Genomic DNA, 27666 nt, shown 5'->3' with positions numbered 1-27666 from the left:
GCCTGAACTGCTGTGCTTTTCCAGCACCACTCTAAATCTAGACTATTATTCTTTCAAGTCTCATTTTGGGTATATAAATGGTATACCCCTTTCCAGATTTTCTAATTTGATATCCCACAGATGTTATCAGTGGTGCAGAACAAACTAGCGTAGAAGCAAATATAACTGGACTAGTAAACCAGAAGCTCAGGCAAATAATCTGGGCTGTGTTCAAATCTTACCATAACAATCAGCCGTGGAGTTTAAAACTTAATAAATAAATCTGGATTAAAAGTAAGTCTCAGTAATGATAACAATCATTAACTGTTGTTAAAAACCCTATCTAATTTGCTTATTCCCTGCAGGGTATAAAGTTTACATCCTACTCCAGTCTGGCCTACACAACATTCACTACAACGTTGTTGACTCTTAATGCCTTTGAAATAGCAGAGAATGCCAGTTTTAAGAGCAATCAGGATGGTCAAGAAATGCTGGCCTTTCCAGGAATGTCAGCATCCTGTGAAAGAATAAAGACTAATTGAAGGATTTTTCTTTATCAAAATTATTGTGGGCAACTTGTACTGTGAGAAGAGAAGGAAATTCTAGTAACCAAAAAAGTATCAGGTTGCAAGTTTAGCAAGAATTAACTCTGATAGTAAGGGTATAGTCTAAAGTATCAATTATACCTACATCATAAGACTTAGCAAATGAATTTAGGAAGACAAGAACTACCTTTCTGCATGGTTGAAGTGTTACCTCCAATTCCAACCTTTTTATTTATGTTGCAAACCTATCGCAATATTACTTAAATTTTAGCTCGTATACAAATATTGTTCTCGATATAACGGAACTAAACATCTGAAGATACTGACTATACCAAAATATTCATGTCTGTCAACATACAGCAAAGCTAAGTATACATCATGGCATTATTCAACGAACAATTGTAATTAGAGGAACTGTGGGTAAAGGAAAGTAGTTAGAGAAATAGCTTACCCATCACCACTGGAAATAGGTCGATCATCATCTACAGTTTGCATTAACGCTTCCTTTTCCCGCCTCTTTTTCTCTTTCTTTTCCTTCTTCGACAGTGTCCGTTTAAAGTTCTGGATCACACCCTCTTTCTCCTTTTCTGGACCATTGCTTTGAGACTTCTGTCAACCAAATGAGCATTTAGGTAATTGCAGAGCTTTCAACCCACTCCTTCAGAAATTAACCAGAAAAATGAAAATATGCAAATCAATTAGTCTGAAATGCACTTAAGAGTGACCCCTGTCTTAGTGCAACATTATTATAATCAACTCACCTTCACCTTCCACCTCAAACATTTGTCTTAAAGCTAAGAGCCACTTTATTCTATCACAAGCTCCCATTTATATGCTGGTGCTATGCACACAAATTCTACTTTGATGAAACTTTGAATTTCCTAGGTGACTGGATTCACCTATTAATGTGGCCAAAACTAGACTGGCATAGTTTTCAGTCATCTCTAGTATCTGAACAATCTCTTTCCCCTGCACTGAAGCTGAAGAAAATGAGTCATGTTAAATATTAATACAGGAAGTAAACAGTAGTAACGGAAGATGGTTCTGCATTTAATTTTTAAAAATCTTTTATCATGCAAATAAGACCTATATTTTTCAAATTTCCAGTTGCGTTTCACGAGCATTTAAATAAGTGATACAGTCGGAAGGTCAAGAATATCAAGGAGAGGAATATATCATTGTACCCAATACAAGGAACAAGATGGTAGTAAGTGAAGTTCGTAACCTAAGGTACAAATGAAAAAAAAACATGACCTCAAAAAGTTCAAAATCACCTGATTCATTCTAGCTACACACTAATGATAGGGATAATCAAGTTAGCAAAGTAAATGCATGGCTATAAGCATGATATGGAAAGGTGATGTTCCCATTTCATAGTGCACTGGTGCCAATGCAGAGATAGGAAACAGTTGTACTGCTGAATTAGATGGTACTTGAATGAGACTGGGTGCAGTCCTCTTAGAAAAAGGGTGAACAGAACAGTGGAAAAGACTTTAAACCAATAAAATAGAGAAAGACATTTCAAAGGAGAAATAATAACTAAAAGTAAGAACAAGAATGGAACAGAGCAAGGATCAGAGTACACAACAATGAGATAAAGTTCCAATGAGAAATACTCTAGGAATAGAAAGTTATAAAATACCTGTTGAAAATAAAGCTTCAGTGACCTCAAATAAAAATAACTTGGATGTATAATAGATCATTAGCTGTAACAGATAGAACAGGTGAATAAGAGACAATATACCACGAGGCACATGGGCAGCAGCAAATGCAGGACAAGAACACCCTGTGATTGGAGGAACAAAGAATCAGGTAAATAAGTCAGCCAGAGAGACACTGGGGAAACCCCACTGTCAAGGAAATGGAGCCATGCCAGAAGCAAGCTTTTGCTGGGATGAGGGGTTCTATCCACTGGGATATCCATCTGGTTGATTGAGGGGTACCTGCCCATCCTGGAGATAGATGGAAGTTGCAAAGGAGGAGGAGGAAGAGGCAAGATGCAAGTAGAGATGCGAAGGGATGACAGAAAGTTTGTAAAATAAGGAGAACAACCATCTATTAGCAAAGGAATAAATAAGGCCAGGAAAATTTGAAATCACAGATGATAGATTTAAATCTGAGATTCTGAACTGAGATGCAGTAAAAGGTGTGATAAAAACTGTGGTTAAAACCTTCAATCTTTGTGCATAATGCATTAGCTGTTACCTCACTAGTCTGGAGGAGGAGTGTTCAGGTTGATTGGTTTTTGTGAACAGCAGTACGTGTCCTTTGTTTTTATGATGTTGTTAACTTATGCCTCGTCTTTAATCAATTTACATACTGTGACTCAGAAATTAATGTATTCCTTGTGCATTGCAGCTTTAAATTGTAATAGAGGATTGATAATTAAGGATATTCATGAATTCTTACCATTCTCATTTGGGGAGTCCAAATATCCTATATGTCAACATAAATAGAGATAGATTTTTATTGTGATTACATTATCTAACAAATAAATTAAGAAAAAGTAGCCCCTGAAAACTAAAAAAAACTCCATAAAGCAAAGTACGGCAAAATTTCAAGTACAATCCTCTTAAAAAAAAAGCAATATATTGTTTCTTGATAACTAGTTTTTCAAATTCACTTGTGGAATATGGGCGTCACTGACTGGATCAGCATTTATTGCCTTATCCCTGGGTGCTGTTGAGAAGGCAGTGGTGAGCTTCATTCTTGAACTGCTGCAGTGGGGATGGAATACAGCAGAGCTGGACTGATTGGAATGAGGGCTTGGCAAGAAGATCAGTGATTGAACAAGTTAAAAAGTGGATGGTTTGTGCACAGTTGAGGTATATTTCCTCGAATGGAAAAGATATAACAAACAAGCCCACTATTCCTCAGATGAGGTATATTCCAAAGTGTAGAAATTAACATGAGAAAGAAAAATGTGTACTTATGACAGATGTAAAGCAGAAAATATAATTGACATCAACAGGAATACAAAGGTTTAAGTGGATGGTGAAAAAGCAAATAAGGAAAGCAAAGAAGAATTATGAAGAAAGACAAGCAGCTAACAATGGGAAATCCTGGAGTCTGCTATAGGCATATAAACAATGAGTGGTGAAAGGAATAGGGCTTACTAGAGACCAAAAAGGTGATTTACATATGGTGGCAAAGCACATGGCTGAGGAATTAAATGAATACTTTGAATCGGTCTCAATGAAAGAGAATACTGCTGCCCAGGCCTTGACGACAAAAGAATAATCCCGGACACTAAAAAGGATCAAAATTAATGAGGAAGTAATCTTGGATAGATTGTTGACACTATAGAAGTTGATAAGATACCTGGACCAGATGGAATACATTGAAGCAATTGAAGGAAAGGAAGTGAGGGCAGAAACTGAACAGATACTGGCCATTATATTTCAATCTTTCCTGAACTCTGAGGAGATGCCAGAAGACTGGAGAATTGCTAATGTTATATCCTTGCTCAAAAAGGTCAAAACTAATCCCAGCAATTCAAGTCAGTCAGTTAAACTTTGGTAACGGAGTAACCTTTGTAAACAATTATTCAGGATAGAATCTGCAATCACATGGAAAAAGGTGGGTTGATTAAGATATCATATGCATGGATTTCCAGAGGCATTTGATACAGTGTTTCACACAGACTTGAGAAAAGATATTGACTATGGTATAAAAAGGACAGTGGAAACATTATGTAAGATAGGCTTAGTGAAAAAGAATAATGGTGAATGAGCATTTTTCAGTCTGCAAAAAACTCTGCAGTGTAATTCCCCAGGAGTTAGTATTGGAACTTTTGCCTTTCCTGATATACATTAATCATATGGATCTTGGTGTGCAGGGGACAATTTCGAAGGTGTAGATGACGTAAAGGTTGCAAGAATTATAAACTGAAAGGGCAGTGTGGAACTCCAAAGGAACGTTGACAAGTTGGAGTGGGCAGATAGATGGGCAGATGAGATGGGAGTGAAAAGGAATGTGACATTTTGCACTTGTTGAAAGACAGTATAAAGTCAGGATGTACAATTCTAAAGGGGTGTAGGGGCACTGGCCTGGGTGCATAAGTGCATAAATCATTGAAGGTGACAGGACAGATGGAAAGAGCAGTAAATAAAAGTGTTCACAGCTTTAACGGAAGCATAGAGGACAAAAGCAAGGAAGTGTAAAAGTTATTTGTTAAATCGTAGCTGGAGCACCATGCAGAGATATGGGCACCACATTATCATTTAGACACAGTATAGAATGCACTGAAAAAAGTGCAGAAATGATTTATTAGACCGGTTTCAGCTATGAGGACAGACTGAGAGAATGCAGCTAACACGAGATTGGATTGAGGTTATCAAAACCATGAGTAGCCCGAAGAAGGCTGAAGTAGTTACGACTTGTAACACAAAGAACAAGAGGGCGTAGACTTGAAGTTACATACAAACAAAGCAAGGGTAATGGGAGAAAAAGATAGTTGTTAGGGTATGGAATGCATTTCATGGAAATATGAATGAGACAGGTTTAATTCAGACATTCAAGAGGGTACTGGATTTTATTTTGGATGGCAATGGGGCGCAGCAATATGAAGAGAAAGACAAGAGAAAGGTACTAGAAAATAGAGCTGGTGCAGACACGATGGAATGAATGACCTCTTTCTGCAACATCATAAGTCTGATCCAGTGATACATTGTAGGTAGATGCTGTTTGGAAAGAGATTCCAGGATTTTGACCAAGTAATTTTGAAGGAATGGCAATTGCCGGGGAACTTGAAGTTGGCAGTATCACCATGTATCTATTGCATTTGTCCACCGAGATGGTGGTGATCATCGGGGATCTGGAAAGTGTGTCTAAAGATTCTTGGTGAATTTCTGTAGTGCATTTTGTAGATGGAACACACTTCTGCTACTGAGCATTAGTCGTGAAGGGAGTGAATGCATGTGAATGCACTGCCAAACAAGTGGGCAGCTTTGCCCTGAATGGCATCAAGCTTCGTAAGTGTTGTTGGAGCTGCACTTGTCCATGCAAATGGGGAATAGAATCATAGACGCGTACAGCATAGAAACAGACCCTTCAAGTACTCCATGACATTCCTGACTCGTGCATTTAGATGGTGGACAGGCTTTGGAAAGTCAGGTGGTGAGTTACCCAGTACAGTATTCCTAGTCTCTGACCTGCTCTTGTAGCCTTTGTATTTATATGACTAGCCCAGTTGCCCTTCTGGTCAATAGTAACCCCCAGGATGTTTATAAAGAGGGAATCGGTGATGGTAACACCATTGAATGTTAAGGGGCAGTCTCTTATTGAAGATGGTCATTGACTGGCATTTATGTAGCACACATTACTGTCCACTTTTCATACAAGAGCTAAATTCCAGAGGTGAGGGTGAGAGTTACAGCTTTTGGCATCAGTGCTTAATTTGACTGAATATGGTAATATAGAACCCTTGCAAAACTGGAGTCAATGGGAATTAAGGGAAAATGCTCCACAATTTGGAGTCCTATCTGACACAAAGGAAGATGTTTGTGGTTGTTGGAGGTAAGTCATCTCAGTGACAGAACAGCTCTGCAGAAGTTCCTCAAGGGAGTGTCCTAGGCGCAACCGTCTTCAGCAGCTTCATAATGACACCTCACTATCCTGGTCTTGTTGCATTTGGACACAGACTGCTTCTGTATCCAAATCCTAAATGGTGCTGAACATTGCTGATTGCACAAAGGTCCATACTTCTAATTTTTCAAGCGTGTGGAGTCATTATGAAGCTGCTGAAGATGGTTGGTAGAGAGGAGTTCAGTGGAGCAGGAGCATGCTGAGACAATGGGTTGGCCAGGCTTGTGGATCTTGGGAAGGAGGTAGAACCGGGCAGTGTGGGGCTCCCGGACTATGAGGTTGGAAGCTGTGGGTGGGAGATCTCCTAAGGTGATGAGGTTCTGTATGGTCTGGGAGGTGATGGCTTGGTGATGGGGTCATGGTTGAGGGGGGCGGTAGGAGGTGGTGTCTTCGCATTGGCATCTGGCTTCAGCGATGTAGAGGTCAGTGTGCCAGACTACCACTGCAACACCTTTATCCGCTGGCTTGGTGGCGAGGTCGGGATTGGAGCAGAGTGAGTGGAGGGCTGTGCGTTGTGAGGTTGGAATGGGGGAGGGGGGTAGACAGGTTGAGGCAGTTAATCTCCCGGCGGCAATTGGAAATGAAGAGATCAAGGACGGGTAATAGGCCAGCACGGGGTGTCCAGGTGCATGGAGTGTGTGGGAGGCGGACGAAGGGGTCCTCGGAAGGTGGGCGGGAGTCCTGATTGTAAAAGTAGGCCCGCAGGCGGCGAAAGAAGTGTTCGACGTCACGGCGTGTATTAAATTCATTGATGCGTGGGCGGAGGGGGATGAAGATGAGCCCTTTGCTGAGGACTGATCGTTCATCCTCAGTGAGGGGGAGGTCTGGAGGAATGGTGAAAACTCGGCAGGGCTGGGAACTGGGACCCGGTGTGGGTGTGGAGCTGGGAGTAGGGGCAGAGCCTGTAACTGGCGTGGGTAAGGGCCCATAGTCTTTGCTGTATGTAGTGCCTCCAATTTTTGAGAGATAGCAAGTGGAGAGAATCAAACTGGCTGAAGACTAGCATCTGTAATGCATGTACCTCTAGAGGAAGCAGAGATGGATATTCTTCTTGGAACTTCTGGCTGACCATTATGCAATTCTTGAGCCTTATCTTAGCTTAATTTAAATAAAGGCATGTATGTGAAGATGGCAGAACTCAAGAAGGATTTCTCTATAAATGACCTAGTAGTCACATATGAGGGAGGAAAACAAAGAGCACTGAAGGAAGAATGTAGCACAAAAACAATGTTAACATGGGCGTGACAAAATTTATGGTAATTAATCATCAATATGGTAAAGTGCCAGGTCATCTATTTTGGATCCAAAAGAGAAAAATTGGAATGTACAGGTTCATCTGAAATAATCAACTTCAAACACTATCCTTTCCAGAGAAAGCATATTTCTCATAAGAGATGGTTTTTAGTTACACAAAATAAAAAGAACATATTTTCTCCCACAACTCTAATCTACATTTTTCTGGATAATTTTATTGTCCAGACACATCTCGGAGAAACATGATGCTCGCTGACTCTGAAATGTTGTCTATTCCTGAAGATCATGGTTTTGGCAAATGGAATGTGGCAGCATGCGCTACAGTACAGCTGCACAAGAATAGCAGCATTTTGATACTTTAAACATGGATTTTAGAAATGTATTCATACTAGTACAGGACACCAATGGGCAAAGACCATCAAATCCTCAGTTAATCTTACTGTTACTGTTCCATATTGTCCTGAAAACATAGGAATATTCAATATATAACTTTTCATACCTATTACTCATTTCAACACACAATTCATTGATCTATTGAGACTTGATACCAATTGTGCAGATTTATTAAACAGCGTACAGCAAAAAAAATCATCTTACCTTTGGTGGCAGGAATGCATTTTCATTTTTCAAAACAAATCTTCCCTCCCTATCATCCTTGTTCCAGTTTAGTTGTACAACCAAAGGCTTTTCATCCTGATCGAGCCTACGTTCCTCTAAAAAATAAAATTCACTTATTTTAAGAAAACGATAAATTAAACATGCCAGTCATTATAAAACATACAAGTAATCATAACTTATATGGTTAAAAACTTATGCATTATAATAAGAGTTAGATTAGATTACATTACATTACAGTGTGGAAGATTAAAAATTTTGGAAATGACAAGATAGGAAAACAGTGACTTTCAATGTCAACATGTGTGAATAGGTTGAGGAGAATCCCAATGCATAGACAAATTACTACACTTTCACCAGATCTGTGAAAATTAATTTTGCTTCAACTCACCAACTTCTTTGTCTCAATAATTTTAGATCAACTAAATTGTACAAAGTAATAAGAATGAAAGATCTATTTTAAAAATGTCTAACCTTTGTTTAATTGTTGAGATCCAAATGAAAACAAAACCACACGGATTGTTTTATATTCATCCACAATCCAAATTTCCCCTTTATTTTTGTTGCAGCATTTAAAGACAAGCTATACTTCATAATAAATTACGCTTGTTGAAAAGTGGCATGTGTACTGGGCAAGAATGCCCACAAGTGCAAACTGAAATTGTGAATCCAAATCAGCAGTGAAGAATTGTTAAGGGGCAAACAGTAATCATTCAGCCCATAATGTGCCCAATGGCTTTTCAAACGAGCGTAACTTCACACCAACCTGTTTTCTCCTGCACTCTCACATGCTATTTCTATCCAAATGATCATCCTATGCCCTTTTGCATCCCTCAAGTAAACTTGTCTGCACAAAAACTTTCAGGCAACATATAGCATATCTTAACTACTCACTGCACTTGCTTCTCTTGCACATAACTTTGAATCAATGTCCTATTGTTCTAGTCTCTTTATTGAGCAGAAATAGCTTCTCCCTATTTAGCCTACCCAGGCCACTTATGATTTTGAAAACTTCAATCAAATCTACTCAACCGCCTTCTCTCAGAGGAGAACAGACCCAACTATTTCAATCTATCCTCAACCAAAATTTCACTAACCTTGAACTGTTCTTGTAAATTAATTCTGTAACCTCTCCAATGCATTCATGTCTTTTTCAAGTGGCACACAAAACTGTGCAAGTTACTTCAGCTGAGGTCTGACAAGTGGCTTATACCAGTTCAACATCACCTCCTTATTGCCCTCTATACCTCTTTTAATGAAACAAAGGACACTGTATGCCAGTTGGTCATTGCTATAAATGAACTTTACAAGAACAAGAGTGGTATTAAAGGCAACATCGGTATCTAGTGTACATATTTAAAGCTCCAAAAACAAGTATTAATACTTGTTCTGTCCATCTTAGGAACAATCAAAAAATAAATTCTTGAATCAAAAACTCACCACCACTAACATGCACTTCGTAAAGTGAGTATCTAGGTGAGGACAGCATACGCATATCTGGGCGAAACTTCTCTGCAAGAGTCTCTATCACATCTTGTGTTGTAGCAGTGCTGGACACTCTGATGCATTTTGTTGCGAAGTTCCCTGCTACTTTGTCTTGAAAATAAAATCTCATCACACCATGGAATTCCAGATCCTAAGAAAGTCATAAAAATCATCATTCAGATCCAGCAATGCATTTTCACAAAGTCAGATGCTTTCCAGCCTTTGAGGAGGAAGCAAGCAGTTTGTTTTGATCCCAAGCTTCAGGCTAAGTTAGAATGTTATTAAATTTTCACAAGTTTCAGCTAGTGGTATTCTCATCCATTAGATCAGGGGCTTTAGATTTACCAAAATACCCAAAAATTGTGGATGCTGGAAATCAGAAACAAAAACAGAAATTGCTGAGATAACTCGGGTCATCTGGCAGCATCTGTGGAGGGAAAGCAGGCCGTCCTTCACAACCGATTGTAGCTGGGGAAAGAAGTGGTATATGTGATAGAAGGGGTAGGCAGGAGGGGCAAAGAGTAAACGCGCAAGTGGAGCGTGACACAGGGATGGAGACACAGAGCGGGGCAGCAGGGGGGGCCCCACAGAGAGGAGGAGAGGGAGCGACTCTCAGAGGGGGAAGAGGGACCCACACAGAGGGGGAGACAGAGGAAGTAGAAGCCTATTGTGGGGGGTTGGGTGACTATTAAGCTTTAAGGCAGGAGTTTGGAGGTCACAGATGAAATGAGACCAGTTACCATTGTGGACATGGTCCAGCAGAGACAGGAGATACTTGAGAGCTGGTGCTCAGTCTCAGCAATGTTGAAATCAGCATGTCAGATGACAGCAATGTCCTTGTCAGCAGGCTTGATTACAAAATCAAGGTTGGATCCAAGAGCACAGCGTACACTAAGTTCATAAGGGGTGAACATGATCTAGATGGACAAGGTATTGGATAAGATTCCTCATAGTAAACTGGCTAGCAAGATTAGATCACATGGAATACAGGGAGAACTAGCCATTCAAATAGACTAGCATGAAGGAAGAAGATAGAAGGTAGTGGTGGAGGGGTGCTTTTCAAACTGGAGGCCTGTGACTAGTGGTGTGCCACAAGGATCAGTGCTGGATCCACTGCATTTCATTATTTATAGAAATGATTTGGATGTGAATGTAGGAGGTATAGTTAGTAAGTTTGCAGATGACACGAAAATTAGAGACATACTGGACAGCGAAGGTGGTTATTTCAGAGTACAACAGGACCTTGATCAGAAGGGTCAACACGCCAAGTGGCAGATGGAGTTTAATTTAGGTAAACGTGAAGTGTTGCATCCTGCAAAGGCAAATCAGAGCAGGACTCATACACTTAATAGTAAGGTCCTGGGAAGTGCTGCCAAACAAAGAGACTTTGGAGTGCAGGTTAACAGTTCCTCGAAAGCAGAGTCACAGGTAGATTGGATAATGAAGGCGGTGTTTCGTTAGCTTGGCTTTATTAATCAATGCATCGAGTGGAGGAGTTGGGAGGTCATATTGCAACCAAATAGGACATTTGTTAGTCCACTTTTAGAATACTGCGTGCAATTCTGGTCTCCCTTCTATAAGATGGATGTTGTGAAACTTGAAACGGTTCAGAAAAGATTTACAAAGATACTACCATGGTTACAGAATGTGAGTGTGAAAAGCTGGGCTATTTTCCCTGGAGTGTCAGAGGCTGAGAAGCTGACTTTATAAAATCATGAAGGACATGGATAGGATAAATAGACAAGGTATTTTTTCCCCAGGATGAGGGAGCCCAAAACTAGAGGGCATAGGTTTAAGGTGAGGCGGGAAAAGATTTAAAAGGGACCTGAGGGACAATTTTTTCAAGCCGATGGTGGTGAGTGTATGAAATGAGCTTCCAGAGGAAGTGGAGGAGGCTGGTACACTTAGAAGGTATCTGGAGGAGTATATGAATAGGAAGGGTTTAGAGGGATATGGGCCAAATATTGGCAAATGGGACTAGAATAATTTCAGATATCTGGTCGCCACAAACGGGTTAGAGTGAAGGGTCTGCACAGAAATTGAAGTGACCAATAAACCACATTGAAACCAGTTAACCTTGACTGATGCATCTGCATAATGTTGATGCACTACTGCAGCATCAGGAGTGTTATATTTCACGTTAGATGTCAAACTATGTTCTCATTTGACTCTAGGGATTTAGTGTTGTGACATTTAAATGCTGGCTTTGTAAATCAGTTTTTTTTTTAAATCAATAGCCCTGCAGCAACAAATATTACTGTAAAGGCAACTAATTCACTCATTAATTACCATGAAAGTTACAAGTAACAAATGTCTAGCATGTTTTCCCATCATATGCCATTTCTAAAGTTACGAAGTTCAAACATTTTAAATGAATTTGGGAGAGAGGTATCCTGTTGAATTGCTCAATAAGGTTAATTATTCATTGCTTTATATTAGAGATGATAAAACAAGTTATGACATCAAGATCACTAACTTGCAATGACTAAGTTAAGCTCTATCTTCATTAAATAGTGTAGCAAGATTCTTTTACAAGTACGCCAAAGATCAAGTGTTTCCTCTCCACTCCCACAGTTTAATCTTTATTGTGGAAATAAAGAATGGTTGGCTTTTTTTGTAAATTTCCTCTAATTAAATCAAGATTTGCTCCTCAATTGTTAGAAAGTTGAGGCGACAAAGCAAGATGGTGGATTTAGCTCTTGATCCCTCTCCTGTTTTTGTTTTCAAATTAGTAACTCCTATTTTTGTGTACCTGAGTGCTTGCAGCACAACTGAATGATCCATATGTACAAAACTTTAAGTCTGAGTGTAGATTTTGTTTACTCGTAGATTCCTCATTGTAAGAAAGGATAGAATAGCATTTTATCGGACAGCATTCCAAGGGGATTCTTGAGAAAAGTGCCATATTTCTCAAATATTTGAGCAAAACATCACCCTTAATTATTCCACTGGTTAGATTAATTTTCTTACAATTGCTTACTAGATCATTGACGCACCCATCAGCGCAAGATCAGAAGTGGGCAGGTTACTTGATAACCTCAGTGTTTAGCACCAGTTGCAACCGAGACAAAAACAGGTAACAGTAGGACAGATAGCCGAACACCTTTCATTGGGAAAATGAGAGTCTACTGTCAGCATTTAGAAATACATGATAAAATCAAGAAAGAGTCCACAGGCTTCATGACCGCATAATCATGCCTGACAAACTTATTATAGTTCGAAGAGATAAGGAGGCTAGATTAAGGCGAGCCAGATGTAATAGATTTAGATTTTCAACAAGATGTTCAAGAAGGTACTGCACAGATGGCTACCGAGTAAGATACAAGCCTCTGGTGTTGGGGGTGATATACTAGCATTGATAGAGGACTAGATAACTAATAGGAGACAGTTGACAAAGTATTTTCAGGATGGCAACATAACTAGCAGCATGCCACAGGAATCAGTGCCGGGGGCCTCAATTATCTACAACATTTACTAATGACTTTGATGAGGGAAGTGCATAGGAAGACAAGTAGTGGGAATGACATGGGCGGCACGATGACACAGTGGTTAGCACTGCTGCCTCACAGCGTCAGAGACACAGGTTCAACTCCTGCCTCAGGCGACTAACTGTGTGGAGTTTACACATTGTCCCCATGTCTGCGTGGGTTTCCTCCGGGTGCTCCGGTTTCCTCCCACAGTCCAAAAATGTACAGGTTAGGTGAATTGGCCATGCTAAATTGCCCGTAGTGTTAGGTGAAGGGGTAAATATAGGGGAATGGGTCTGGATGGGTTGTGCTTCGGCGGGTCGGTGTAACTTGAAGGGCCTGTTTCCACACTAAGTAATCTAAACTAATCTAATCTAAACTGCACACATTCATTGAATGAAACAGACTGCATGTGATAGTCCATAGACGGACGCAGAATATATTCTGTGGGCAAAAACTTGTTAGATGGAATATAATGCCAGCAAATGTGAGATTACACACTTTGGCAAGGTGTATAGAGGAGCTTTTTTTTAAAAATTGGATAATGAAAACAGAATGCTTCTGCACAAGGGGTTTTAGGGTTTAAGTGCATAAATCAGTAAAGTCCAGCACACAAGTCCAACAGGTAATATGGAAGGCAAACAGATTGCTGACCTTTATTTCAATGGAATGGAATTTAAAAATAGAGAGGTCTTGCTAAAAATATACAAAGGAACTGGTCAGACCAGACCCAGGACACTGAACAAGTTTGGACACGTTACCAAAGGAGAGATATTCTAACATGGGAGACAGTCCAGAGAGCGTTCACTTGGTTGATTTTCTGAGGAGGGGTTAAATACGGTGTGCTTGTATTTATTGGAGTTTTGAAAGGAGATCTTAATGAAACAGAAGATTCTTAAGAAGTTTGACAGGATGGATGAGTGAGGTCATTTCCTCTCAACCTCAGAGGACAATCTCAGAGTAATGGGTCATCCATTAAGGACAGAGATGGTGTGTTTCTTCTGAGGTTAGTCAATCTGTGGAATTCTTTACCACAGAAGAATATGGAGGCTGAATCATTAAAGATATACAAGGCTGAGATGGACAAGTTTGTAATCAATAAGGGAATCAAGGATGATGGGGAAATCAAGGAAGTGGAATATGGATTTATCAGAACGGCCATGATCTCCCTGAATGGCAGAGCAGACTCGATGGCCCAAATGCCTTATTTCTGCACCAATATCTTTTAATTGAAGGTAGTTCTTCAGCACCCTCAAGGGCAATTAAGAATGGACAACATATACTGGAATGTGAATGTCCATGTGAAAGAATTTTTTATTTAAAAAAAGTAAAATTCTTGCTCTACAGCCTTCACCCACGACCAGTTAGAGAAATTATGGACCCTGCTAATGCTCCAGTTTTCTAGCCACCCTCCATCACTTCAGCCAACTCTCTATCACACGTTAGTTTTTCCTCTTTTTAGCATTCACCCAACTTTCTTTACTTTTATCTCTCTGCTCAATCATAGCTTCCACGTATTTCAAAAAAATTTACTTTGCATATTTTCAGGAAACATTAGGAGTTTTTCACTAATGACTCACTAACATGGCATCCAACACATCAGGAACAAAGGAAATCTGAGCTGAATAAATTCAACCTCAATGCCATTATCCTGTACCTTCCCCATATCCCTCGATAACTTAAACATCTAGGAAATACTGGATGAGAACATGAGTTCTAATTTGTGAACAAAGCTAAAAGATGAAACAAAAACAATGCAGTTTTCAAATTACCACAATTCATACTATGAAAACAGTTGTGATGAACACTGTTCACAAGCAAACATTTAGAATAACTCAAATTTGGAGCTTTAAGCTATGAAGAGTGAATAAAAACTAATCTGGTTTCCATCAGCAAAAAGCAGTTGTTTTATGCATTTATTACAGACAAAGTAATGGCAAATACAAGTGACAAACACAAAACTAGCAACCCTGAAGCAGAAATCAGATTGGAAGAAATAATATTGCCTCCCTTCTCCATTTCAAAATGCTGTTACTGAGATGTGTTCTGGCAAAAGTTGATTGAAAACAAAAGTACGTATAAGGGAGTACAGGAGCTTGAGAAGGAAATTAAGAGTATGGGGAAAAAAAACATGTTCCCCGAAAGAAGAAATCTATATAATTTTTCCAGATGTCAAAAGAGCATATGGAGCTGGAGAAGATAAAATAAAAGCCGTGTCAGATAACAGCTTCTTTAGGAAGACCTAGAACAGAATAGGAACTGCATAGAATATATGGCCTTAAATCAGTCAAATGTACAGAGAAATGATTAAGAACAATGAAACGAAACTTGACCAAATGGCTGATGAGGAACAAAGCTGTAAACTGCAGGAAGATATCAATTGATTGGTCAGGTGGCAGAAAAAAATGGGCATAGATTAACTAGAAATATGCAGTAATTCATTTTGACTGGGTATAGAAGGAAAAATATAGTGTACGACAAGTTCCTGAGAAGTTCAGATAAATACAGGAATCATGGAATTTATGTCCACAGATCTCAAATTTGGCAGGACAAGCCAAAAAGGTAGTCATGGTGGAATATGGGATCTTTCCTTGATTAGATGAGGCCTAAAGTACAAGATCAAGAATGTGAACCAGAGCTGTATAAAAATGGCTGGCTTTGGGTTTGTTTTCGTGACAGGAATAAGAATGGAGAAATTTGGATTGGAGTCTAAAATTATAGAAGGCCTAGACAGAGTGGAGAGGAATTTTTGTTAGCAGAGGGGTCAATAATGAGAGCTTTAAAGTACATAGTGAAAGAATTAAGAGGAGTTGAGGTGACAATTTTTTTTTAACCAGATACAGATGGAATCTGAAGCTCTCTGCCTGAAAAGGGTGAGATACATAAAATGCCTAATTCACTGTTTAAAACATGTCTAATTGAGGTGCCATAATCCAGAGCACTACAGACCAAGAAAAGAATAATCCTGGATAAATCATTTTTAGCAAGTGGGATAACCAAATGATCTTCTCCTGTGCCAAATATCTTTCTACATTGATATTTTTATGAATTGCTAAACTGGGGGAGAAAAAAACACTGCATTAAAATTCTTCAAAGTTTCACACCTGAACCTATGCTCATGTTGCATGTGCAGCAATCTCCATTTCAGAACTTTATGGGGCCCCATAGCACCCAAAAATCCAATTTCACTCCCAGCATATTGTCATTTCTGCTTACAAAATACAAACTAGGTGTCAGAATTCCTTGTGTAACAATGACTACAAAACCTTAAATCCATTGTAGCTGACAGAAGTTCTTTTGAGGTTGTGAGAGGGAATGCATAAACCAAAGAGCTGGCAGAGTGGAAACAGAACTGCACCACTGAAGGAAGTCATCAGGTACTGTCATACCACTGAAGGAGGAGGTTGGGAAGAGCCTTGTGTAGAAAGAGTGCTTTACCTTACCTTGTGCATCAACTATGCCTGTCAAAATAACACCTTTCAAAGTGGAACCAAGACAATAGCAAGGGAGGTGGTCAGGAAGGGCTTTGGGGAGATAAAACTAAGGTGAAGGCACAAGACAATTTACCTAAGAACAAGGAGAAGTAAGCCCTCTGGCTCTTTGAGCCTACTCTGCCATTCAATAAGATCATGGCTGAACTTTTCATGGACTCAGCTCCACTTACCCGCCTCTCACCGTATCCCTTAATTCTTTTATTGTTCAAAAATGTCTCTTAGCTTTAAAAACATTTATTGAAACAGTGTCAACTACTTCACTGGGCAGGGAATTCCATAGATTTACAACCCTCTGGGTGAAGTTCCTTCTCAATTCAGTCCTAAATCTGCTCCCTCTAATTTTGAGGCTATGCCCTCTTGCCCTAGTTAAAACATCCTCTCTACGTATACGTTATCTATTCCCTTCATAATTTTATATGTCTCCATAAGATCCCCACTCACTCTTCTAAAATCCAATTAATATAATCCCAGTCTACTCAGTGTCTTCTCATAAGCCAACACCCTCAACTCCAGAATCAACCCAGTGACCTTTCTCTGCACCTCTAGTGCAGGAAATCCTTTCTCAAGTAAGGAGACCAAAACTGTACGCAATGCTCCAGGTGTGGTCTCACCAGCACCCTGTACAGCTGCAACATAACCTCCCTGCTTTTCAACTCAATCCCTTTAGCAATGAAGGACTAAATTCCATTTGTCTTTCTAATTACTTGTACCTGCAGACCACCCTCTGATTCATGCACAATGACATCCAGGTCCCTCTGCATAGCAGCATTCTGCAACTTTTTAACCAAGTAATAATCGTTTTTACTGTTACTCCAACTAAAATGGATGACTTCACATTTATTAACATTACATTCCATCTGCCAGACCATTGCTCATTCACTTAAAATATCGATGTTCCTCTGCAAAGTTTCTCAATCTTCTGCACACTTTGCTCTGCAACTTACCTTAGTGTCACTTGCAAACTTTGATTCTCTACACAAGGTCCCCAACTCCAAATCATCTATATAAATTGTGAATAATTGCAGTCTCAACACTGATCCCTGAGACACACCAGTAGTTTGATTGCCAACCAGAATAGCACTCATCTTTCCCCAATGTTTGCTTCCAGTTAGTCAACTAATCCTCTATCCACGCTAATACTTCACCCATAATGCCATGCATCTTTATCTTAAGCAGCAGTCCCCTTGTGTGGCACCTTGTTGAAGGCCTTTTGGAAATCTAGGTACACCACATCTACTGGGTTCCTTTTGTCCACCTTGCTCGTAATGTCTTCATAGAATTCCAAAAGATTAGTTAAGCATGACCTGTCCTTCGTGAATCCATGCTGCAAATGTCCAACAGGACAATTTCTATCTAGATGCCTTGCTATTTCTTCCTTTATAACAGACTCAAGCATCTTCCCACTATAAGAGTTAAGCTAACCAATATATAATTCTTCATCTTTTGTCTAACTCCCTTTTTAAATGTAATGGAACCGGCGAGGGAGCAAGCTATCCTAGATCTGGTCCTTTGCTGCTTTCCAATCTGCTGGAACTGCCCCAGAGTCCAGCGAGTTTTGCAAAATTACCACAAGTGCACTTGCTATTTCTCGGACCATCTCTTAATACCCTGGGATGCATTCCATCAGGGCCAGGAGACTTGTCTATCCTTAGCTTCATTAACTTGCCCAACACTACCTTTTCTATAATAATGATTGTTTCTAGGTCCTCAACTACCTTAGTCTCTGTCAATTACTGGCATGTTACTAGTCTCCACTGTGAAGACGAACAAAATACTTATTCAATGCCTCGGTCATTTCAGTACATCCCATAATTATATGCCCGCTCTCATCCTCTGAAGGACTAACGTTTAATTTAGCTACTCTTTTTCATTTTATACATTTATAGAAACTTTTGCTATCTGTCTTTACATTCTGTGCTAGTTTTTCCTCATGTTCTCTTTTACTTTTCTTTATAGCTCTTTTTATAACTTTCTGTTGACCTTTAAAATTTTCCCAATCTTCTAGTTTCCCGCTGATATTGGCTACTTTGTATGCCTTCTCTTTCATTTTGACAGCCTCCCTTATTTCTTAGACACCCATGGCAGATGACCCTTTTCTTACAGTCCTTCCTTTTCACTGGAATATACTTTAGCTGAGCACTTTGCAACATTGCTTTGAAAGTCCTCCACTGCTCGTCAACTATCCCACATAAAATCTTTGTTCCCAGTCTACTTAAGTCCTCCCTAATCTTATTGTAGTCTCCCTTGTTTAAGCACAAAACCCTGGTATTGCATTTTATCTTCACACTCTCCATCTATTTTCTAAATTCAACCATATTATGATCGCTCCTTCCAAGTGGATCCCTAACTATGAGGTCATTAATTATTCCTGTCTCACTGCACAGGACCAGATCTAGGATAGCTTGCTCCCTCCTCGGTTCCATTACATACTGTTAAAGAAAACTATTGCGAGTACACTCAACAAACTCAAGGCTACTCTGACCGAGCTGGCTCGACTAATTGACATGTACATCAAAATCCCCCATAACTGCCTCATCATTTTTACAGACATTAGTTATTTCTTTGTTTATTGCCCTCCCCAATGTGATATTTTTTTGGTGGCCTCTAGACAATACAGAGAGACGACGGCTTCTTAGAATTCCTAATTTCCACCCTGATGTTGTCCTTGAATACCAGAGCAACACCATCTCCCTTCCTTCCTGTCTGCCCTTCCTAATACAAGACTACCCCCTGGATATTTAACTTCCAGTTGTGACCATCCTAATAATATCTCCTGAGTTATCCTTCCTTTTTTACTTCTGCCTTGTACTTAAACCCTCCTGCACACATGCTAACCTGCTGCTTACCTTTTTACTTATCATCATACTTCCTGTCTTTTCCTCTAGTTTATAGTCCTAGTGACCACCCTATTTATCCTTTTCACTAGAACTCCGGTTCCAAATCAGTTCCGGTAGAGACTGCCCCATCGGTACAGGTCCCTCCTGTTCCAAAACACACTCTCCAGCCAGGTCTGAAAAAAGTGCACACCTTCACAATACCAAGAAATGTAACAAACGATGAGGCAGAAAGGAGGGACTGGGGAATTTGGCACTCCCTGGTCAATGATCGCCTGTCAATTCAGGATGGTTGGCCTCTTCTGGTAGTTGGCAAAATAGCCAATCTAGTACATGAACATTCCTGACCAACAGTCTACTCAACCAATGAACTGGGTTAATCTAGATCACATGATACCTCCTGCATCCTCTCCCTTGGGCCCTTGCTCCACCACTATCAGCCCCTTACATCAATTCACACCTAAAAATACAAACCTTGTCATTATAACAAAGACAGCAGCTGAAAATGTGTTGCTGGAAAAGCGCAGCAGGTCAGGCAGCATCCAGGGAACAGGAGAATCGACGTTTCGGGCATAAGCCCTTCTTCAGAAACGTCGATTCTCCTGTTCCCTGGATGCTGCCTGACCTGCTGCGCTTTTCCAGCGACATTTTCAGCTCTGATCTCCAGCATCTGCAGACCTCACTTTCTTAACAAAGACAGCAACCAGGCTATTATTTTGTTTTTCGTACAGTAATTTCATTTTATCAGATAAGTATACAATCTTTCCATTTCAAACGTTTCCTATCCACCTTCTATTCAATCATTATTCAAAACTGAAATACTAACATTAATTTACTGTCTGTGTCAAATGCCTGCAGTTAAATATTTCAACATAATTTTTTTCTATATGCAATCAATATATCCTGTTGGATTCAAAGTTTGTTCATCTTGCCTTCATACTTCCTGTATATCAAACACAGTAAGCCAAATGGGTGAATCTTGCTCTTATAACTTACAGTCTATTCCCCTTTTAGGCTTTGCTGCTTTGATAAAAACTTAGTAGCTTCTCATTAACAATTGTGCAACTTTTATCTCATTTTTGACTTTACTTGCCCCATGACCTGAGTATTAATTCGATACATTTGTTCTGAGTCAGTGTGGCAGTAATATTATTACAGAAAGCTAGTGTCATACTCACTAGATGTGCACATGCAAGAACTATAACACTTGTTAGATACATGGAGGGAATTTTGTCTGTGCAAATCTAAGAGTGCAAGCACACTGCCAGTTTTAATATTTAGGTACAATGGTATAATAATTCAGTGATACTGATGTAAAAACTATCATAACATGCCACAACAAACTTTCATACCTATTACAAGTTCTAACTGATAGGAAGCCACCAAATTTAAAGACCATTAAGGATTTAACCCCCTCCAGTTACAAAGATAACCAGGCAAAGGGTTTGAGGGTTATGGGCCGGTGCTGGCAGGTGGGACTAGATTGGGTTGGGATATCTGGTCAGCATGGACGAGTCGGACTGAAGGGTCTGTTTCCATGCTGTACATCTCTATGACTCTATAACATTAAAGGATCACTACAAGCGTTGTCGCTACCAGATGAAGCAAGCCTAATTTAGCAGCTAAGCAGTCTCATGAACTTCTAAAATTTAAATGGAAGCAGCTGTTGTGCACAAGGAAACCTTCTATAAATGCCAGACATTTTTAGTTTGGCTCAAGAAAATCAAAACTCATTACACTCGCAACCTGTAATAATGTAACTTTGAGACAATCTTGGACATGGTACAAAAATATTGTAACAAGTTGGTTGTTTTGTCATTTATCAGGCACAATATACCCCGGAACCCTCAGTAATTTAATGTGACAAGAACTATACAGATGACTGACAGACTGAATGCTTCTGCTACAGACTCCTCAATAGGCAATGGTTAAGGGCACTCAAACAGTTACACACTATGCTTAACACCATTTCTACATGCTTGTCTAAAGACACAGCCACTACTGAAGATCCAATTTTGTTAAAAACTGCATGCAAGATGAATTGACTCACACTCAGTACAATCCTGCTCTACTCATTGATATTTTTATTTAACAATTCCAGTCAAAGAACCAGCAACTGGTTCATGTTCCATGTAAAGATATCCCACATTGTTTAATGATTACATGCAGAGGAATTTTTAAAGAGACTAATTAAAATTAGCCCTGGAGAGAGCAGAAATTAGGACAATTACACTTAAAGGTAATTTCCAACCTGCATGCACAGCTTTAGGTGCATGCGAATCATTTATCTATAAATAATCCATAAATAATAAGGTGGCATAAATATTTGTATACTTTGAGAATTTATTAGCCTCCTCAATCCCTGTAATGAATCTGTCAAATTCAGGTGTACATCAAAGCTTGAAGTAGGTGGCGAAGTTATCTTTGACCTGTAGTTTGAAATGTTTAGTTGATTACATTGGGTAGTTTAGGAATAATTCACATGTTCTGCCAGAATTTAAATTATTCTGTTCTTTGCATCAACATGCCTATGTCAGTATTTTTATCCCATGAGTACACTCCCACCTACTGCAGCATGCCTCATCACTATCAGTTCCTTTCCTACTACTGTAGTTTTCTAATTTCAGTTAAGTGCATCAAAACAAGAAACAGATTCACAGCATGATCAGACAGATTAAGGCACTACAAAAATTTTCCCTATGAAACACAGGATACAGAATAGAGTTAACTCAAACCATGGTTTTACAGAATGTCAAAAGATGAATTTTGAGGTTACACGAGTCTTGCTGAAATGAAATGCAAGTCTGTCCCTTTATTCTGCTTTCCAAAGAGGAATTTTATTTCTGTTCAAGTATAATTGTTTTTTATTTTTCTAAATGCTAAACAAGACTGCAACAGATGTGCATACGAGTACCAAATTACTAGGGCACGGATGAAAGAGAAGAAAATTAATTAACTTTTCCGGATTGCTAACATCAGAATCAATACTTAACATTACAAAACTGTGTTCAGGATTCAAATTCATTTTCTTCCAGGCCATGCAATTTTACATATGCTTTGGTTTTTAGTTGATCCAGAGGATCAATCAAATTCCCAAAGACATCTTTAGCTTTGTTAATACAAAGCAAAAATTTGTAATTTGTCTGTGACCATTACAGAATTATATTTCACAGTGCAATGAATTGCATTGTCATTTTTTTTTAAAAAACTTAGAACTTCTTCATGGTAGAAAATACTTATGCGATGAGTAATGTGACAGTTTTAACAACTTCAGAATCCTAAGATAGCAGGTTGCAAAAGTACACGTAAGCATATAGAAGAATGATCTGAGATCAGCAAAGAAAATAATTATACTGGGGAACATTTGAAACAATTTAACAAACTTCATACCAATAAACTCAACTGGGTGGGGGGGGAGAGAGGAGAGGGGCAAACAACTCTTAGAGCAAACAGGAATGAAATAGGCTTAACCATCTGCACTGATTTCTGCTTACAGGTTGTTCTTCTATAACGCACGTTTCATTAACATGAATCCGCTATAACATGATTGATGAATTGGGGACAATTCTAAGTTTTCAAGTGTGCATTGGCTATAACGTAATTCCTGCTACATTAACTTACATGCTGCTGCTATTACACAACTTTCTTATAATATAGCATTACACAAGAATGGAACTGCTGAGTTATAGCAGAACTGACCGTATTTATTCATGATTCAAGACCATCAACAACTGCCCTCGATGCGGCATTGATCAGCATTCTGGAATTGCTGCAGATCATTTGACATTGATACACCTATGGTCCTCAGGTAGGAGTTTCCATGTATTTCATGGAAGCAGTAACAGCAATACTAGTTCAATCCAGATGACTTGTAGATAGTGATGTTCTTATGCAGCTAATATTTCTTCCTAGGTAGCGATCACCATAGGTTTTGGAGGATCTGTAGTTTACCTTCTCCCTACATTCTGAAGTTTACTCCAAAGATGCAATTGGTAGAAAGGATCTGGGGAATTAGGGGAGTCCATCACAGAATACCCAGCTTTTGATGGACTCTGACAGCCACAGTATTTTCAGAACTGTTCAATTAAGATTCTAGTCAATGCTGAACACCTGGATATTGAAAGTGGGGATTCAGCAGGCTTCTTTTTACAATTCATTTAAGAGATAAGAGTGTCACTGGTTAGGCTGGTATTTATTGCCCACCCCTAGGTGCCCTTGAGATGATGGCAGTGAGCTGCTTTGTTGAATCACTGACTGTAGGTAGAACCACAATGTTGTTAAGGAGGTAGTTCCAAGATTTTGAGCCAAATATATTTCCAAGCTATGGCCTGGCAGGGAACTTGGATGTGGTGGTGTTTCCATATATCTGCCTCCCTTGTCCCTGTAGATGTGACTGTGAGTATAGAAGGTACTGAGAAGCCTTGGTGAATTTCTGTAGTGCATCTTGGAGATGGAATACACTGTTGCTATGGGTGTATTGCCAAACAAGCGTGCTGTGTCCTGGACGGTGCCATGCTTCAAGTATTTTTGGAGATGCGCTTATCCACACGAGTGGACAGAATTCCATCATACGCCTGATTTGTGCTTTGTAGGTGGAGGACAGGATTTTGGGTAGTCAGGAGATGATTACTTGCTGCAGGATTCCTAGTCTCTGACCTGCTCTTGTAGCCATTGTATTTAGATGGCTAGCCTGGTTCATTTTCTGCCAATGGTAACCCCCAGGATGTTGATAGTTGAGGATTCAGTGACGGTAAAACCATTGAATTCAAGGGACAGGTGCTAGATTCATTCTTGCTGGAGATGGTAATTTGTGGTGCAAATGTTACTTGCTACTTTTCAGCCTAAGTCCAGCTGTTTGTTCAGGCCTTGCTACATTTGGACGCGGCTGTTTCAGTATCTGAAGAGTTGAGAATGATGCTGAACATCCCCACTTCTGATATTATGAGGAGGGAAGGTCATTGGTGAAACAGCTGATGTTCGGACCTAGAACACTTCCGAGGAACTCCTGCAGATATGCCCCGTTACTGAGCTCCAATGACCATACCATCTCAATTACATCAAGTACAACTACAAAAAGCAGAAAGTTTTCATCCTGATTCCCACCGAGTTGTTTCACTTGGACTCCTCAATACCACACTCACCTCACCTCTGGAATTACCACTTTTGTCCATGTTTGTCCTTGGCTGTGAGGTGAGGTCAGGAGATAGGTGGCCATGACAGAACCCAAATTGGCATCAGTGAGCAAGTTATTGCTAAGAAAGTGATGCTTGATAGCACTATTGATGGCACCTTCCATCACTTTACTGATGATCAAAAGTAAAACGATGGAATGGTAATTAACTGGATTGGATTTAACCAGTTTAGTGTACAGAACATACCGGGTCAAATTTACCACACAGTTGAGTGAATGCCAGTGTTGTAGCTGCATTGGAACAGCTTGGCTTGGGGTGCAGAAAGTTCTACAGCATAAGGCTTCAGTGCTATTGCTGTTCCTCGGAAGTGTTCTAGGTCCGAACATCAGCTGCTTCACCAATGACCTTCCCTCCTCATAATACAGTCAGGATCCAGAGCCTCTGCAGTATCCAGCACCTCCAATCATTTCATGATACCATATGGAATGAACCCAATTAGCTGAAAACTTAAATCTGTAATGCTAGGGCTCCTTACAGGAAAGAGATGGATCACCTATCGGCACTTCTGGCTAATGATTGCGAATGCTTCAACCTCATCTTTTAGAGTATAGTTAAAGATCATGTTGCAAGCCATTCCCCCCTCATATTTGTGCAACCTGAACTTTATCTGCCTATCAGCCCAAGACCGAATGCTTGTCCAAATTTTGCTACGTGTAACGCTGCTTTAGCACTTAAATGTCACTGGGTTGAAGTCCTTGAACTCCCTTACTAAAATCACTTGTGTACCAGATCATACAGACTGCTGTAGCAAATAACTCACCACTACCTTCTCAAGTGCACTTAGATATGTGCAATAAATGCTGGTCTACCCAGCAAAATCCACATTCCATAAATTAATTAAAAAGTATACATCAGGCCGTTCTGGCCTTCATGATGACCTCCAGTACATTTTTCAAAATTCTCAACCGCTAAATTCTCCTAAGACTATTCAATTAACACAATGTTGTGGTACAGTGGTAGTGTCCCTAACTCTGGGCCAGAAGGTCCAAGTTCCTCCTGCGACAGATATCTACCCTAAGTCTATCTTTCCTAAGTCTGATCAGGTTGATTAAAAATGCCTACTATCACACAAAAACAATTGAGGGTGTCCTCAATATGACAGACTTGGCTTTCACAATGACTGCACAGTGGTCACTTCTACCACTTAGTCACTGTTCAGTCAATTTGAAACAGGTAGACTGGCGATAAGGCAAAGTTACATTTTATCCCTTGGTTGGCTTCTCTCACCATTTGACATGGGCCTAGTCTTGTAAATGTGCCCTTTGGGATTCAACAAGCTTATCCTGTAGTGGTGCTAGTAACCTTAAGTGCCATTGATCACCAATGCATCAACTGATGGAGAGCAACGGGTGATCTTCAGATTCCATTGCCCAAGTTAGGCCTAACACCACAAGGGGAACCTTGATTATCCGAACGAGATGGGCAGGCACTATTTCGTTCGGATAATCGATTATTCAGTCAATTGATTAAATGCCTCTCCTCTGGGGCTCAGAGTTTTAAAAGTCTGCTTCTCGTTCAGGAAACTAGCAGCAGCACAGCATGCGAGCCCCCACCCCTGCCACCCAGCCCCACCCCTGATTCCATCCAAGGCCACCCCTGTCAGCAAACCTTCTCCATCATCACCCCGCCGCACGCCCTCTCTGGGGCAGCCGGACTGTACACCAAGACTGCTGCTGCCGCCTTTGCGTGGTAAGTCTCAAATAGCACGCGCGCACACAGCCACAGATACAACTTTTTGACAGGTTCCACGTTTGCCCTGTACAATGTTAGTGAGAATCTGGGGATTGCTGGGGGGGTGGTGTTTAGGGTACACTCCTCTGTAGAACTCCAGGGAAAGTGTGGGGAGAGAGAGGGAGGGTATGAAGTTAGTCATTTGGAGAGGATGCCTGTTTAATCACTGTAAGCAAAAGACGTGATCACTGTTGGAAACACGTCTTTGATGTAATGTTTCTGTCAGGACCTAGAGATCTCCTTTGGATAATCCGATTTCCAGATAATTGGTATTCAGGTAATCGAGGTTCCTCTGTACTTTAGAATGAGTGTTAAGGTGTATATTAAGGTACATTAAAGCCAATCTTTCAGATTGCACGCTCTGCCACGGGCTCCAGGAGGTCTGTATTGTTGTTAGAACAAGACATACCAGGCAGGGTGAAATGCTTTATGACTGAAGGGTGGCTAATGTTGTATCTTTGTTTAAGAAGGGTTGTAAGAAGAAACTGAGGAACTACATACCCGAGTGTCTAATTTTGGCTGTGGGTAATCGTTGGAGATATTTTAAAATACAGAATTTATGGATATCGAGAGAAGCAAGAATTGATCAGGGATAGTCAGAATGGTTGTGAGGAAAATAGTGTCTCACTAACTCAACTAAGTTTTTTGAAGAGGTAACCAAAAAGAATGACTAGGGCGGAGCAGATGTTAAGAAGAACAAAGAAAATTTATAGCCCAGGAACAGGCCCTTCAGCCCAAGCCTGAGCCGATCCAAATGTACTGTCTAAACCTGTCGGTCAATTCTTAAGCATCTGTATCCCTCTACTCCCCACCTACTCATGCATTTATCCAGATGCATCTTAAATGAATCTACTGTGCCTCCCTCTACCACCTCTGCTGGCAACGTGTTCCAAACGCCCACCACCCTCTGTGTGAAGTACTTACAGCGTGTATCCCCCTTAAACTTTTCACCTCTCACCTTGAAAGCGTGATCTCTCATTATTGAATCCTTCACCCTGGGAAAAAGCTTGTTCTAACCACCTTGTCTATGCCCTTCATGATTTTATAAACGTCAATCAGGTCACCCCTCAATCTCCTTTTTTTCTAATGAAAATAAACATAACCTACTCAACCTTTCTTCATAGCTAGCACCTTCCATACCAGGCAATATCCTCCTAAACCTTCTCTGCACCCTCTCCAAAGCGTCCACATCCGCTTGGTAATGTGGCGATCAGAACTGTACACAGTATTCTAAATGTGGCCAAACCAATGTCTTGTACAATGTTAACATGACTTGCCAGTTCTTATGCTCAATACCCCATCCAATGAAGGCAAGCATACTATATGCCTTCTTGACCACTCTATTCACCTGTGCAGCAACCTTCAGGGTACAATAGACACGCACTCAAATTTCTCTGCCCATCAACTTTTCCAAAGGCTCTTTCGTTCATTGTATAATTCACTTTAGAATTAGTCTTGCCTAAATGCATCACCTCGCATTTCTC

At 40.1% G+C, this 27666-nt stretch overlaps 1 protein-coding gene across 12 annotated transcripts in view; it reads right to left on the bottom strand.

The window, feature by feature from the left end:
• afdna (afadin, adherens junction formation factor a) overlaps positions 1 to 27666 on the bottom strand; it is a 242063-nt gene that overhangs the window by 157464 nt on the left and 56933 nt on the right. For all 12 annotated transcript variants that reach the window (XM_087991512.1, XM_087991517.1, XM_087991519.1 and 9 more), the window contains 3 exons: positions 9420 to 9615; positions 7962 to 8077; positions 976 to 1133 (listed from right to left, as the gene is read on the bottom strand). In XM_087991512.1, coding sequence (XP_087847638.1) covers positions 976 to 1133; positions 7962 to 8077; positions 9420 to 9615 — 470 coding nt within the window. The remainder of the gene's footprint in view (positions 1 to 975; positions 1134 to 7961; positions 8078 to 9419; positions 9616 to 27666) is intronic.

Source organism: Chiloscyllium plagiosum, unplaced genomic scaffold, assembly GCF_037043375.1.
Source record: "Chiloscyllium plagiosum isolate Xiang-an unplaced genomic scaffold, Cpla_swu_hap1 HiC_scaffold_10, whole genome shotgun sequence".
NCBI lineage: Eukaryota > Metazoa > Chordata > Chondrichthyes > Orectolobiformes > Hemiscylliidae > Chiloscyllium > Chiloscyllium plagiosum.
The sequence above is the reverse complement of the archived record's forward strand: the minus strand, read 5'-3'. Positions and strand labels throughout refer to the sequence as shown.